Below are 17,413 nucleotides of genomic sequence, written 5' to 3'. Positions count from 1 at the left end.
CTTTAACTCCAAAATATTGTTGCTAAAACTGTTTTTAATTTCTCCTGCAATATGCTTCTTAAAGAAATGAGAGAGGTTTGCTACTTTGAATACAATACATTTAGAAAGCATTTTTTGGTCTGAATGCGCAGTGGAGAAAGACGCTTGAGGCTGAAGTGCCTGCTTCTCCAGAGAGAAACTGTGACCCATATCATCACCTGTGTTTCCTATTCATTGTCTCTAGGCAAGACCCAAAGTGCCTAATTGTCCCCTTGCACTGTACTGGGAGTCATGGTCCCTAAACGTCATTCTGGATCCCACTTTGTGGCTATGAACTCTGGATTTCTCTCTGTAGCTGAGGGGTTTTTTGGTAGATTTAAGCTTCTATTTACTACCAGTGAGTTGTCTTTGTTAAATCTTTGTAACAGTCTAGTTCTGGTGAGCACAGGATAATGGACTGCCCTTTCTTATTCAACTGTTACCATTAATAGCACATGTATTGTCTTGTTACAATAGCATCTGATTAATTAACTTTATTTTGAAAGTGATTAATTTAAATTTCATTTGAATTATCACTGAATGTAATTTAGCTCCAGTTCTGACCGTGACAGATGACTGATCTGGGGCTACATCTAGGGTGACATGACAGACCTAGGACTAGAAATTAATGTGATTGGAAAAGCAGGAATCTCTACTCCTCAGTGTGACTTTTGCTTCTGGCTTTAGTAGCTTGTGAAATTATTAGTGTGAGAGAAAAATCTTAAGTATGCAGTTCTATTGGGGAGAGGCTTAGAAATTTTTAACAATTATTACAACATGGATTTTCTCTGTCTTTATAGTCATAAAAGCATAAACCACAGAAAGTCCTTGTTTTGCAATCAAATGTTCTGTCATTACTAAATCAGCATTTAGACAAAAATTCAGAAACAGAGAAGTGCAGTTAGTTTGTTAATCAAAAACTTTTGCAGTCCAGCAATTTGCAGCATTTCACTTACCTCCCAGCGAAGTGGCATATTCATATTCTTCATCTTAAAACTGTGACATGGAAAGACTTCAAACTGAAAATACTGTTAGGAACATGTTGGATAAAAACATTTCTTTATACAGGAAATGTACTTCTGATGTGAAACCCATGCTGGTTTTCAGTCTGACTTCAAAAAACAGTGAACCCTCCATGTCCCACCACTTGAAGAGATCCATTGAAATTCCAATTTAGCTAAAACTCAGTCTACAGAAACAAAAAATTACCTTCTCAGAGACTTTTTGGTTTATAATTATCTTACATTTAGATGCTAGAAACCCAACTCATATACGTGCTTAGACACACACACACACAGACACAGACACACACACCCCTACAAACAAGTATGTAAAATACATTTGAAACTGAGGGTTTGTGAGTTACTCTGAAAGACAGCAAGATATTTAGTGGTTATTGTGTTGCTTCTGCAATTTTACAGGCTTTTTCTTAAGAGATTACTTAAATACTTAATGGAAAAAGTACATTTTCTCCACTCTACATGAAAAAAGTAGTCTGTCAATTGTATCTAGGTGTTAGTTATTAAATAAAGGAATTTCTGCTGGGATGATCTGCATTCCTGTGATCCTAGACTCTGTCTCGCAGAAAGTTTTGTGATCAGAGAATCATAGAATCAGTTCGTTTGGAAAAGACCTTTAAGATTTTTGAGTCCGGGCATGATGGAAGAAAAAGCAGTATTTTGTAGGAGCTTCATTATTAAAATATTTTCTCCTGAAGTATAACATCTGCATCTCATACCTGGATGAGGAAAATTAAGTCTCATTGATGACAGGATTCCCAGGACACATGTCATTTTGGGTAAGGATGTAGCATTCATCCTCCTTCTACTAGAGCTGAGATATCCCAAAGTGAAGAAATGAAGGCTAGAGGGAGAAAGCATGAATTTTTGCCTTACAGCACTCTCATCTGAAAGGAAGACTACTGGGTTCCAGCATTTTGCTTGAAGCTTGTTTATTCATTTTATATAAAAATTGTTTCAAATTAAATGTGTGAAGAATTTTTGAGACAAGTACACAGGACCAGCTCTTCCTTACGCAATGTGAAGCTGCAAGGCTGTAAAGCCCAAGTTTTCACTTCTCCTGTCTTGCCACAGTGAGTCTTGAATTCTTCAAAAGCCAGGGAAGATTTTTCCCTGACTGTCTCACCTGTTTGTGAGGTGAAAAGAATGAGCTACTTGGACAGGCATAGGCTCAGTCCTTTCAGGCTGTTGTGGGAATCACATCCAGGTACTCTGAGCTAGATATCAGACCAAGCTAGTAACACAGAAGATGGATGGAAGCAGCACCAGCACCATCCCCCAGACGGTGCCATAAAACAGTGAACACCATTCAGGTCTTTTAAAAAATGACTGTGGGTGTCTTTCCACCAAGGAAAATACTAACCCTTATGTTCAAGCTAGTGAAGATAACTAACTGCAGCTCATGTTGAGGCACTTCAGTAGTAGCATGGGGTAGGGAATGTTGCTGTTGACTTTGCCAAGAAAGTTCCCTCATCAACGTGTTGATGTTTCAGACCACATGCTGAAGTCATCCAGTCTCCCATGAAGTGTGTAGGGAATCTTAGACATCACTTAAGAAGGCACAGATTTCTACCCTGCATTGGAACATCTGAAGTTAGATAATGCCTCATTGAATTTTTTCAACTCCTACCTCCATTCCTGGCTGTAGCTTTTAATGTTTAGTTAATGGAGGAAAAAAATGTTTCCCCAGTAACTTAAAAGAGATTTGTCTGCTGTAAAAGCACACAGGAACACCAGATTAAAAGGTAATCCTAAGAAAAAGCACTCAAAATGGATTATGAGGTAACAAAGTCAACACAGGCATACACGTCAGTGACAGTTTATATTTGCTAACACTGCATGCATGAGCTGGTTAGTCAGAGCTGCTGAATCTGACACAATACATGAGCATATCACTTTCAATAAACACTGAGACAGATTTTATTTCAGCTTTAACACCACATACTGCAAAATCACAAATGCATTTAACCAGGCAGATACATGACAATTTCTTAACAAACATATCATCTCTTTGACATTGGTTTCAAAAGGACTAAGTTGACTTTGGCTGTAGTCCTTCTGCCCGCTGTGTTATTGCAGCAATGAAGATCAACACTGCATTACAGCAGGACTGTAGAGAAAAATAATCTTCAAAAATATAACAAAAGAAAAGCACTGATCAGCAAGTCAAGAACTAAAATTCATTTACTTCTCCAGACTGATAAATCTGTTTAGCCACTTTTCTAGATACTTCACAATCAATGAAGAGAACTTAAGGCAGTGTCAGAAATCATAGAAAAAAGCAGTGGCAGAGAATATGGATTTTCTATCACAGTAACTAAACAATATTTTTACCCCTTAAAAATAACACAGTGAAAAAATAGGCAGATCTTACACAATGCACACTAAACTCTTTGGATAAGTATTATTTCATTTCAACAGCACTGATCCCAAACATAAGAATTTTACCTCACAGACTTCCAGTCTTCATTTTGTGGCTCCTTAATACAATAATAAAAGTTTTATGAACTCAAATGACACCATTAAGAGAGGAAAATTAGCCAAAGCCTCTCTGGACTTATTCACAAGACTAGAATATTTAGTTCTTATTTCATAAGCTCTGGTTATACATGAAAATGAAATATTAAAGTGATGGTCCAGAGCCAAGTTGCCCTAACACATAAAAGTTTAAACTACAAAGCAAGCTGCTGCTGGAAGACATTAGAGCTGCATGGAATCCATGTCATCGCTGTGTTCTGGAAGGCACTGAAGAATGATTACGCTCATACTAATGGGCATCAACTTCTCCTCCAAGAAAGCACACCAGCCATGCCTTTAACAATGTAATATCTTGACTTATAATTTTTATAATGACATAGTGATAAGAACACCTGCTCATGGAAGCCAAACACCTGGATGCAACCCTTCCACAGCCAAGGGGCTATTTTAGGGTGAAGTGACAGCAATGAGCTCAGTCGGGGACACTGACAGGGACTAAAAGAGCAGACACCACTAGTGATGGGTCACTCTCAATATAAGCATAAATATTTAGGAAGTCAGAAGCATTAGAAAGCATCATCCTATGGCTTGACATGTTTTTGAAGGGTTATAGTCTCAACTGCTTCATTATGTGCTGAATTCAATGCTGTCTGTGGGAGTGATGCACACTCATGGCATAGCTAGTGGATTAGCCATTGATCTTAAAGGCAACAGATATCTATTTTGTGAAGCCAGAGATTAGGTGTCAAAGTGTTCTGCACAGTCAAAATTATGCCAGCCCAGGAAAGCAGAGCAGCAGCACTTTATACACCTAAACAATGTCAGTAGGCAGAACATAAAATATCTCAGGGTTCTGTCACACTACAAGTAAACAAGGATTTTATAGGCATTGCTCACCTGGACCCGCAGACCTAAATTCATCCCAGGTGGCAATTTTGGCACATAAACACTGGGTTGGGGGTTGCGTTTTTTTATTCTGGCTCTATGTTTCTTTCTCTCTTGTAACAATCCTGACAAACTATCTATTTGTCTATGACCTCCACCCCAGATTACTATAACTCACTATGTGGTTGAAGCTGAACATGTGGGTAAAGTACAGGCTCCAGATGTGACTGCTCATCTTTTCCAATGCTCACATCATTACAGAATAACAGACCTGCATTTTAGGCTCTCCACAAGCTTCCAAGTATTTTCTAAACCAGACCAAATAAAGAACTGAGACATTTTAGGTTGTTCATCCACATTATTTAATAGGTACCCTGTTTCACTGCATAAGGAGAGTTAAGAGCCTTAGAATTGCAAACCAGACAACCCAGATGCTGAGAAGCCTAGGCTTCTCATGCAGAGAGGCATAAAAATGGACACTATCTGTTAAGTTCCTAAGTTGGCTGATAATTGAAGCCCTCACCACCACCTTCAAGGAAAAGTACTCAGCAATCTGTTGCAGAGAAAGTGACATTCTTTTCTTGGGATTTTTCTGATCTTAGGAATTTTTAATTCCATTATACCTAGTGGCACAACTTGTAACAAAGTTACAAGATAATGTGTTCTTTTTCAGTTCAGAATTATTCAGAATTATAGAATAAGCTGAGTTGGAATGGACAAACAAGGATCATTAATTCCATCTCCTGGCCCTGCACAGCACCATCCCCAAGAGCCACAGTACATTCCTGAGAGTACACACATTACTTGAGCTCTGTCAGCCTCAGTGCTGTGACCACTTCCCTGTGGAGCCTGTTCCAGTGCCCAACCACTCTCTGGGTAAAGAACCCTTTTCTGATACCCAACCTAAACTTCCCTAATGCAACTTCAGGCCATTCCCTTGGATCCTGTCATGTGTATGCATTTGAATCTCCCCAGGCTGAGCAGCAGTGTGAGTTCCAGACAAAAAATTATTCAGCCTTTTCTTTTTTTACATGTTATCTTTCTTTCATCTTACCTTTTGACAAGATTTCATATTTTTGAGGAAAATTGAGAATATGGAAGAAGACCTTAGTCTGGGGTTTTAGATTTTCGTGTCGATGGACCATGTTCAGAAAAATATAGATCAAGGTTAAGTATACAGAGAAGTACAGATGGATCCTACACAACCAACTGGCAACAGTAACAGTACTGATGTTTTAGGCTGAAAAAATTGAAAGTATTTGCATGGCACACTTCAACATTTATAAATAGGATAAGGCTCTTTGAATTTGTCTATTTTTCCATTATTGATCTAAAAATGACAGTGCAGTTTGTTGGCATCTTGTTGAACTAAGGCATTTAAAAGAACAGTACCGTTATCAGTAGAGCACAGAAAAAAATTGTGTTTTCCTATGTGTGTAACCTAGTCCAGCAGAATACTATTATCTTAAAAACTTGTGACTTATGAATGAGAATACAAATTCATAGCCTGTAGAATGAAAAATATAATTTTTTTATGAAACCTTGGATGAAAATGTAGTCCCTTTTACACTACTATAAACCTGGATGATATGAAAATCTTGCCAATTTTTATTTGCTTTATATAATTAGGTTTTAATAAATTGACCAAAAAAGGCAACTACAACAAATTTAACATATGTAACAAATAAGGAAATTTGCAAGAGGATTTTAAGGATCTGGCAGACTGCCATTTACCACAATGTCTTGGAACAAGATAAAGTAATCCATAAATTAACAGACGTTGAACAAAATTTTTTAAAAAGTTCTACTGCTAAAAAATTTTTACGGAGAATTCAGATTTGGCTCCACCTTTATAACACAGCAACTTGACAAATGAAAAGTAAGAATTCAGATAAATAAAATACATAATAGAATGGCCACACACAGCGTGAGATCTCATGAACTACTGAAAATATTTGTACTGTTCTGAAAGTCATCTTGATTAAAATTTAACTATGTATTCACTGCTTCTTTCTTGTTTCCCTAAAAGAACTAAAAAGTCAATTTCAAACATGGTAAAACGTCCTGGTGTTAATACATTTTTCTCATCTGCAAAAGTACCAAGCACGGGGTTCTGTATTAGTCATTTATTTCTTAGTTTCAAATCAGACAATTCTTGACAAGACAGTACAGTACAATAACTCTTCCCATAATAAGAAAATTATATGGGTTCTATTTTGCTTCTTTGATGAAATTGCTTTCTTATGTTTCTTTTCCTGATGCAAATGTCCTTGGTCAAGGTAAATGTAAAATGTAATCAAGCTGCAAAAATAAAAATTCCTTTAATTGCTAGTTCCAGTATTAAAGGAAGCTTGTGCAACCTTTGAGTTTGTTTTCTTGTTCAAAGCTGTGCAGATGAAGTTTCCAGCTTCCATCACAGCATAAAGATTTACTCCCTAAAAAAAGAGGTGAAAAATGTTAAGAATAATAAATGCACATGTTGAAAATGCTTAGACTCCAAGTTTTTTGCTCCAGGGTCTAATTTTTGCAAACAAAGGGCCTGATTCATGTTATAGGTCAGTAATGGGGATAAGTAGAGCAAGAGTGATTTACAGAATAGCTACAGCTTCCAGTTGTTTGAAAGGTTCTACTACTTTGAGAGTGATTTCTTGTTCCATCATCAGTGGACGAAATACTGGAGTAATATCTTTCAAACTCAAAAGAATCTGGAATAAAGAACTGGGATTAGAACTAGAAGTTAGAAGAAAAATATGGTGTCTAAATATGTGCTATACTTATTAATCATCCAACACTGTAAAACTTTGTGCTTGTAAATACCCCACTTACAGCTCAAGCAAATGGAGGAAACACACTTGTATTGGCAACTGAATTCAGGAGAAATGGGCTCCTGTATTCTCTTGAATAATTATAACCTCCTTCTTGAAGGAGTCCATTTAATACAAAATTACAATTTACTTTGATAGCACAGCTGAGCAAAAAATCACAAGTGCTTGATCTGACCATCCTAAAAAGCATGTCCCTTGAGTAATTGTTTTTTAACTAAGATACATATAAGTATTGTTTGATTGCTAAAATTAAATCACTGATTGAAGAGGCAAAAATACTTCATTATAAATCTCCTTTATTACTCAGGTATAGTAAAAGTTTTAAAGGTAAATCATACAAGTGATATAAGTACTTGCTCCAAAGATTGGAATTTAGAAGCCAGTAAAGTTCCTGTACAAAGGATGCAAAAGCAGGCTTTGAATTACCTATACACTGAGCAGTCATACAAAACTGCAAGAAGGGTGTCACTCTCCTTTAAAGAGTACAAGGTGTATTGCACCAGAAATAGACTTTCATCATACTTCCAAATTGATACACTAATGTCCAGACCAAAAACTGATTTAAATATGTAATCCTTTAATTAGATCTAGAACTTGTTTCCATATTCCATGGTAAACTCTGCCTTTTTCATTCTTGGAATTCGTTAAAAATGTTAATGAGAATAGAATTTACTCAGCAGAAATGCAATCAAAAACATTTTCAATTTGAAAAAAAATGCTTCAGAGTTTCTAATCAGCTATAGTATTTAGCACCATCTAAAACACATAGTTCATTTAAAACACATAGTTCAAAGACATCCTTTAATAACTATCTCATTTTAATATGGTTACAAGGGTAATTTCATCTTATTCTGTTTATCCTTTCTTGGTCATTACTTTGGTTTCGTTTGTAAAGGGCTATTGTACATAACATAACCTAAAAAATTTTAGTCCATCTGTGCTTTTCAACAAGGAAGAAATGAACAAAATACCACATAGACATACACTAGACATATTTGGTAGTTAGATTATGGAAGATGGTAAAATAAACTTACCAAACTACACAATATTCATGTTTTCATGACTGTAACACTGCATAATGTGTTGATAAGAAACATACCTTCACACTTCACATTCATTAAATAGATTATATGTTTCTTTGCTTTTTATGTTGTCTTCCTTAATATAAGTCTTGCGAACCAAAGAGTATTACCATGAGGGCACAAAACCCAGCATTCATGACTATGACTCACAGATGGGAATGGGACACAAGGAGGTGTTTAACAAAACACCTAAGGTTGTTAACAAAATAATTTGTCTTCAGATAGATGCTCAGAATATACTTAGTAAGTATGCTTGGTAACCACTCCATATATCTGGAATTACTCCCTCACACCAAAGAATGAATTTCCAAAAAATAACCCCAAAGAAAAGTGCTTCCAATACTATCTATAAACTTGGATAAGTGCCTTAAATCAGAAAAGCTTTTGCCATAAGGCAAAATCTTTTAATTCCCATTGACTTCAAAATTATTTCACATTTAGTCTGCCAAAGATACATTTCACGGGTTGCTTCTTGTTTACGTGTTCTAAAGAACAGTACAGAAAAAGCATAAATTATTATTTTGATTAATCTAATCAATCTGAACTCAATTATTCACAGATTTTACAGAATACTCTGAGTTGGAAGGGACCCACAAGGACCATGAAGTCCAATTCTTAAGTGAATGACCCAATCAGGGAATGAACTTGTGACCTTTGTGTTATGAGAATCAAGCTCTGACCAACTGAGCTAAAATACTGTGTGGTTCAATACTGTCCAATATTGCCTAATACTTTAGGTGAGTTCAGTCAAGGAACTGAAAGCTTTACTGTATAGTTGAGATGAACATGAGAAAGTGCTCCTTGCAAATGGACAACAGTAGCAATTACAATTTCATTTTGTGCCATTACACAAAAAGGAAATTATCAACAGATTTCTGCAATAATGACTTTACAGAATTGGAAACAGCACCAAAAACAACCAACATTATAAAGACCAAAGCTCATATATTATGGTAATAACTTTGAGGGTCCAGGTCTTTCATCCAGTAAAACACTCTATTTAAATCCTTTCTGAGCCAGAAAGGATTCAAGAAGCAAAGCCTTGTTTTTTGCTATTGCATAATCTAAAATCTAAAATTAAACAAAACCTAAATAAAACCACCCCCAAACAAAACAAAAGAAGGCCTCAGCATATGACAGTGAGATTGTCTCCATGGGATTTGGTATCAGCCTTTAGAACAAGCTGGATTCTTGTTTGGCCACCAGATTGGTAACAGATTAATCAATCTTATCAAGAAGCCTGGGACACAGTATATTTTATATAATTGGACTATTTTTGCATAATTGCTTCCCTTTGCTATAAGTCAGTTGGAAAGGTCAAATGAGTATTTTGCCCAAGGAAAGACTGAAAGCTTAAGGTGCACAGCAATATAAAGAGAAAAGCCTAATTGTGTTGTTTCAAAAGAAAAAAACATCTTCTTCATGAAGAAAAGCTATCCCAAAGTGTGTACAAACAGTTCAAAACATAGTCTGCTTGTACAGTGGACACCTGTGATTGAGCCTTTTCTAAACATTTGTCTGACATCTACCCTGAACTAAAGCAAATGAGAGCAGATAAATGCTTGCAGTGAATTCTGTAAGGCACTGAATATGCTTTAACAATGCCCAAGGAACGTGCAATTCAGAAACAAGTTCTGTAATCCTTTCATGCCAAGGAACTCTATTGGCATGTACACCACATGGAACTGCAGCCTACAAACAAGTGACAAGTTCCAATGAGCTCCTCAGTAATGCAAATCTTCTTATTTCAGACATCAGGCATTTAAATTTCTTTCTGCAGTAGTTTAAATGCAAACCACACACTTTGTAGTTTTGGCAGTTCTTTATGTGTTCTCCTTTGAACTTGACTATCCAAGTCTGTGTCTAAATTAAACATAAAGTTAATACAATACCTAAGTTAGCACAAATTTATTATGCCACATATCCAAAACAATGGCGACTGACAGGAAGGCCAACATTTCTTGAAGGCAGTAACTGGGTCCTAGGAATACAGAATAAATAACATGCCAACTAAGCCAGGGATACTAAATGTGTGCTCTTGAGGTGTGGATGCTCACTGGTACACTTCATTAAAGTGCAGCTCAGTGCAGATGAGCTCCTCTGTCCTCTCCTCCAAGAACAGGGCTGGTAATAAAAATGACTGTGAAGCCTTCTGGCCACTAACAGGTTCTGTACAATTTTGAACTATATTAAGTGGATAACTGAGAAATAACGATGTCCTGTGCTTGGGCTCCAAATGCCACAATTTTTTTCAAAAGTCAGAAAAATTGACAACAAATTAATAAGCACTATGAGCCAAATCCAAAACAGTGACAAAGGCTGAGGTCTGTTTAGTCTGTCCTCTGTAGAGACAATCAGCCTCCTGGAGCAATGTCTACAGTACTGAATTTTTTTTGGTTACTGAGGCAGACCAATGACACAAAGCAGCTGCTACTAAGTTCCTCAAAACTCCAGTAGAAAGAAGGGGATTATTCAAATTATGTTAAATACATAAACCATTTCTAATCTAAATTGTTAATGAAGACAACATCATTCCTGTTATGTGTCGATCCATATTAAACCACTGAGTATGCGGAAACCATGTGCAGTCAATATTTTATTGTACAGCACAAGTTATTGTCAGGAATGTATCATATATTTCCTAGAAAAGCATTTTTGTTTTCCTTAAAGTCTTAAGTAGAAAGTAAAAATATCTTACTGTGTTGATCCCTAGACCATTAAGCATGTATATCACATCCTCTGTGGCTACATTTCCAGTTGCACCTTTTGCATAGGGACAACCACCAAGTCCTGCAACAGATGAATCCACTACAGCAACTCCCATCTGGAAAATAACAACATAAAAATGAAGCATCAGCACAGAGTATTATTTATAATTTTTCATAAATGGCAGGCCATATTTATTAGTTACCATGCATAAAATATGCATTTCTCCACAAATGGATATAAGGAAATTCCTTATAATGGCTTTAGTCCTGACATCTCTATAAAGTAAGACTTTTCAAACACAGGTTATGGAACAAAGAACTTTATATGTCCATTATATATGATTTTGGCAGATAAGATGATTGCTCTTTTACAGACAAGCAGAGGGTTAAGTCTTTTCTCTCTTTGTCTTTCTATATAGTGTTTTTAAATAACGTGCATCTAGTATTGCAAAGGCTTTCATGCAAAAACCTCACAATCAATGGAAGTTCTCCATAGATATATTTGGATTCTGAGCTTGACTTGAAATATTTTTAAGAGAATACTTGGTGCATGGTTTCAAGTTTTCCCATTTAAACTAGCCTTAAATTAAGACTTAAAAAACCACTCAGTTTTCATAAATTCATAATTTTTTGTTCTTATTTTCTTCCTGTTGTATTCAAATGTCTTCTCTCTTCTGATCCACTCAGCATATTAATGATGAAAAATAGTATACCAGTTACTAACTCCACGCAGGAAATAATATTGCATTTCCTGTGGGATAAAGCCTTCTCTAAGAGACTGCTAAGGGACGGGGAAAAAAAACCCTGAGCCAGTGATTTTCACTGATTTGTTTACTGAGCTCTTGCACCCTCTCCTTTCTATGATTTGATTTTAAAATAAAGCTGAAACTGGAAAGCAATCTTCTGTCACAACATGTTTGGTATGTGATCCAGGACACTGGGTCTGCCTTGTCAGAGAAAGCTCTTCAGTCTTCCCCTTGCCACTGGAGGCATTCAAGCTCTAGAGATAATCAGAACCAGGCAAGGGAATTAGGCAGAATAATTATTAGGTCTTCAAAGACACAAGCTCCTCACTGCTGTAAGCACACTAGAGGGTTCCCTTCCCCACAGGAATAATTTAGACAGACATACACCAAAACCGTAGAAGAACAAGTCAGGCAGAATGAAATTCATGACAGGAGTTCCTGTGCAGAGATAAATTTTCAAAACTCTGACTTTGACTTTGGGTGCACAGACATTCAGAGGTTAAGCCATGCCTGTTACTTGCATTTGCAAGTCAGTAAATTTGGCTTAGAGGCCTGACTGCACAGATTGCCAATTTCCCTTCTGAGGGACTGACCTGTCCTTGCAGGCTAGTCTGGGAGCCTGAGCTTCTCCTTCTCAGACATGTACACAACCAGCTGGCAAGGTAGGCAAATGATATGCATGTTGCAGGTGCTAAGTCCTCTTTCCAAGTACACCTGTTAGTTGTTTTTTTCAGTTCTGAAACAAACTTCCCCAATGTGGGGTCTTTTTGGATTTGCTTCTAGTTGTAACAGTGCTTTCCATAGTTTTACTGTTGACCTTACAGGCTCTTTGAACTTCCAACATTTCTGGAGAGCAATAATAAAGAATGAAGTGTTGTCCTAGGTCCTATTCTTGGACAGAGAATATTATCTTGAACTAAGTAGCTGTTCAAAGCCTGTAATAAAGACCTCAAAGGAGTTGAGGTGCGTAACTGTGACAGGAAAGACACTACTATTTAATATTGCTCACACAATGAGAGTCTCTAAAAAGAGATATTGTACTTTAAAGTACACTAATCTGTGACCTATTTATAGAGTGAATCACTGAAGTGCATGTTTCACATTTCAGCAACTTGTCACACTATTTGTTTGTGTAACCCACCAGTCAGAAAATGTATTATACAACACATCTGTGTCCAGTACACAGAGGACATGTGTTCATGACTGCTGGAAATTCTGTCTATTTTTGCACTAGCCACTAAGATTCCTGTATTTACTCTAGAAGTCATTGCTCCAAGTTCCACAGTGGCAGCTTTCAGCTTGCAAGTGTCCCTGCAGAGACACACTTCAGTCTTCTTATTTGAAGGATTTAGGGTATGGTGAAGGTCTGTAGAAAAGGGCATCTAACATATGGATGTACAGGTATGATACAAGCATGATCACACTACAATTCCTGCTCTTTCAGTCTGATTTTAAGATTTGCATCAGAAATTACTGTTTCAGAGATGAAAAGGTAAAAGAAAGTGCATTTCATGGAGTTTTTCTCAATTTGTAAGATTATGTCATAACTGCCAGAGCATTCTTTTTCATGTACTTATTTTCAGTAACTTTTACATGGGGGTAAAAGCTATAGGCAAATCATGTGGTGAGGTATATATTGTGGCTGTTAAATTCCCAAGGAATATCAGCAGACTCAGAAACAGCTTCCGTAGCATATAAACAGTCACTTTCTAATCCCAGTGAATTGTCTCATTAAATGCTTATCCTTTTTCAAAAATGGGAAAAATATCAAGTGAATTGTGTTTGGTAAAAAACAGCCAAAAAAATTTGTCAGTAGCCTGCTCCAGTCCTTCACAGGGCTCCCACTGTAGGCAAAACCAAGAAACAATATCCTTCTAACATTAAAAGGGCATGTTTTCCAAAGGCATTGAATATATATACATATTAATTCTTGATATCCTTGTACAAACACCAGTGATGCCACTGTAATTCTGAATTTGCAGTGCAAATCTTGCAACACTGGGTACAGGTTGCTTATAATTCTTTGGTGAAAGTGTTGGTGACTACATGGAGTGATACAGGATATCACAGCAACTGGAAGGTAAGATGAAACACCTACCTTTTTCTAGGATGGGTGTTTAACCACATTCTTGTATTCTCAGGCAGTCTTGTCTGAGCTATTCAAAGTACCCCCACTAAGCTCAGACAATTATCCTAATGTAGATGCAAGTGCTTAAAAAAACCTGACGCTTTCTGCTGGCTAAGCAGTGGGAGCAGTAACTTCCACATGATGGACCGTGATAATTTTTCTGTCTTTTAAATAATTTATCATTATGGCTAAATATGAAAAGGAGAAGGTCTAGTCACACTTTTACATCCTGGGGGATGGCTTTAACCTTAGTGCAGGACATTTAATCCATTACTTCCCAGCAACAGTGTATAAACATGAAGTCCCTAAAATTGTATCTCTATCAGGATGTTTTTGCTATTTTTGCTATATTATATTTTGCTATATTAAACCAGTGGTAGACAAGGTCTTGACATGGCATATATAATACAGCAACCCTGACTGACCTCCAAATTTGACAGTTCTTCATATCAGTGGTCTTAATATGCAGTGAGCAGGTGTCTCTCCTTTAAGATAATGTCTTTTAAAGTTCTTTCACAATGTTTTTGATATGATATGTACTGCAACATACCAGTATTTCAGCAGGAGGGTCAGCTGCATCTGTCTGCTCTTGCATGCTGTGCAGACAATTATAATGTGTTCTGACTCAAGTGCAGAATCACTGCAGTTCATCTTCAGTGTGGCCCCATTCAAAAAAACCCTTAAATAATCCATACTTCAAGCTCCAGTCTAAAGGCGCTAAAAACAGATGTTGGAAAACATCCTTCAGCAGTGCTACTAACTAATTTGGAGATTGATATTACAGCCCAGCCTGACCAAGCACAGAGTCTGAAATAGCACCTAATAAATAACTTCTCTGCAAGTTTGAGCAGCTATGAAACTGTTTTGCTTTTGCAGCCATTAAAAGCACAAGGAGCTCTAAAAGAAAATTTAAAAATTAACACAATATGTAAAACAAGGCCTTTTCCTTTATCACATCTCCAGTATTTGTCAGTCTTTTACAGGAGATAATAAGTTTCAATCCTTTTAGCAATCCAAGCTTGCAAAGCATTCCCTGCCAATATGACGTTTAAAAAGCTCATAGTCTCACTGTCACTTCCTGGCAAGCACTAAATTGTGCTGAGATTCATGAGAAGTTGTGCTGCAGCTATTTCATAGGATATGTCCTAGATGAGCACTCACTGAGCTGCTAACCTATGTGGTGTGGTGGTGAACAATGGTTTGGCTTCCAGGACAACTATAGTACTCCAATCTTTTTTGACACTTTTTGATAATCACTAAATTCCTGACAGTGGTTCCTGAACACCTTCCAGACTTTAGCTTTGGCTAGCTTTAGCTTACTCTCTAGACAAGGCAGAGGACTTCTTGCTCCTGTCCCATGCTAACTTCCTAATTCCCCAATCAGAAAGCAAGGAATTAAATTCATCACCTTTGTCAAACAGCCAATTTTAACAGGAAACCATTATTGCCAGTGAATAATAAATGCTTCATGTTCCTCGGTTTGCTTTACTAGCTCCCCATAACTTCTTTCTGGGACAGTCAGTCTCCTTCCTTACTGATCTTTAAACCGGGTTTGTCTGGCAGAAGTTTAACTTTGTTCCTCTCTTAAAAATGGCAAGGTCAGCATCACTAACTCCAGGAATGTATATGGTATAAATCAGAAGCTATAAATCAGATCTTTCATAAATTAGGCTTCTTCTAAACTATGAGATTTTGAAACCATAATAACAAGAATATCAGGTATGCATTAAACAAGAAAAGATTTGTGCCACAAAATCTAGGGGCCACAGCATTGTGATATTCAGTGCCAAATGTCTTAAAGATAGGCGCATGCAGATGTAGCAAAGAGTTAATCCATTAGTTCAGCATTTGTTCAAGGAAGGGAGAAGGAAGAAAGAAGGGAGTGAGAGAGGGAGGAAGAAGTAAGAGGAGGACCCACATATGTCAGGTCCAAGGTTGCCCACACAAAAGGCAGCACAAGACTAATGCTATTTAATCCTGCAGCCCTGTCAGTGCCTAGCTGGCACTCTTGGAATGGTGTGCTTCTGCCATATTACTGTGTCTCTCTGGTCTCAGTCTGCTACCCTCTACTACATTGGATGCCACTGGCAGAAACACCCTCTCCTGTAGAGACAGAGAGGCAACCACAGAAACATGAAAAACTATGCCAGCAACGCTTCATAACGTTCAGTGCCCATAAAGATCCTTCCCTAATTTACACTGCCAAGTTTTCTAAAGTCAAAGCTTGCCAGTCTCCTGTATTTCAATAAAATAAATGTATGCAAATAAATATTATTTTGGTATTTAATAAATTAGAAGCATAAAATTCTACATATAAAGGAATAAAACGGGATAACATCTCTCTGTGGAAATCCCTGAAAATTATCTGCATTTCCTTCCTGCTTCTTTTTTTCTTTGCTCTTTCTAAAGAGTAACACATCACAAAACTGCTTTTCAGAGTTAATGCCATCCCTGCTGACCACAGGGTGTCACTGTTACATTAAAAGCTCTAATTTCCCAGTTCATGTCGTTGTAAAATTAATACATTCAGAGGAAAAAAAAATCCTTTTCTCCAAAAGCATATTGAGATGCTAGCAATTTGTGGGCAGACGTGCCACAAAAAATAGGTTAAAAATAGGTTAAGACAGCATTCCTTTTAACTTATTGCACACATTTTTTCATATTGCTACTGACACATTTATTATAAGCAAAGCTGGCAATGACATCTAGAGTTAAAGTTCCCTAACACTTTCCATCATAAGGCCCTACTTTCAGTTGTTTATTACTTTGTCAGCCTTTAACTGCCGGAACTTATGTTTTCCATACCTTGTCTCTGCCTCAGACTGGATTGCTTTGAAAGTTTTACTGAAAAATGGGCTTGGCCACTTCCGGTAACAAGTTTTGCGGAAAAAAAAACCCCTCTGTTATGCTAATATTCAATACTTTTTGCATGTCTTTCTTGAGGATTTTCTTGTAGCTTTGCATTCTCAAATTTGGTCCAGGAGGGATACTGTTCTCTAGAGATCCAAGGCTGGACTTAGTTACAAAGTTAGGGAAGTTCCACCTTATTGTCAAGAACTGGTCAGTCTGGGGGATAAAATGCCCAAGGGTCAAGGCAACAGCAGCTGACCATACTCCTTCCCTCAACCTCAACAAAGAACTATGAAGCAATTTCTCTGAAACCGAGTTCGAAAATCTGTGTCTGTGACTGAGAGTGCACCACCTGCACAAAAAGCCTCTCACTTGTGGGCTAGAGCAGTGACATCTGTGTTGCAGATCCAGTTCATCAGAGAACATTCAGGGATGTTTAGGGAGAATCAATTCCATTCAACATTGTAGCAGCGTGCCTGCAGGTTTTAGTGGAAGCAGCCACCAGTCAGAGATGATTGGCACTGCATATCTCCTCTCCCCTATCCCATGCTGAGTTAAGGGCTAGAATGTTCTACTCTGTTCCTTCTACCAGAATTTTACTATTGGTTTTCAAAGTTCTGTACCCTCCCTCCTTGTATCCCCATTCCCTAGCATTCCTGCCAATCCTGCACCCC

At 37.3% G+C, this 17,413-nt stretch overlaps 1 protein-coding gene across 3 annotated transcripts in view; it reads right to left on the bottom strand.

Moving 5' to 3' along the window:
* Window positions 1–2,929: 2,929 nt before the first annotated feature.
* HMGCLL1 (3-hydroxy-3-methylglutaryl-CoA lyase like 1) overlaps window positions 2,930–17,413 on the bottom strand; it is a 78,102-nt gene continuing 63,618 nt past the window's right edge. Inside the window, exons 8-9 of one of the 3 annotated variants that reach the window (XM_085056624.1) lie at window positions 11,006–11,131; window positions 2,930–6,835 (exon numbers count right to left, since the gene is read on the bottom strand). In XM_085056624.1, the coding sequence (XP_084912750.1) occupies window positions 6,722–6,835; window positions 11,006–11,131 (240 nt within the window). In that variant the 3' untranslated portion in view covers window positions 2,930–6,721. Of the gene's footprint in view, window positions 6,836–8,013; window positions 8,497–11,005; window positions 11,132–17,413 lie in introns of those variants that run through there. The other 2 variants (XM_085056625.1, XM_085056626.1) reach the window with 2 other exon arrangements.

Source organism: Lichenostomus cassidix, chromosome 3 (assembly GCF_008360975.1).
Source record: "Lichenostomus cassidix isolate B80296 chromosome 3, HeHo_3.0, whole genome shotgun sequence".
Lineage (NCBI taxonomy): Eukaryota > Metazoa > Chordata > Aves > Passeriformes > Meliphagidae > Lichenostomus > Lichenostomus cassidix.
This window is presented reverse-complemented; position numbering and strand designations above follow the sequence as displayed.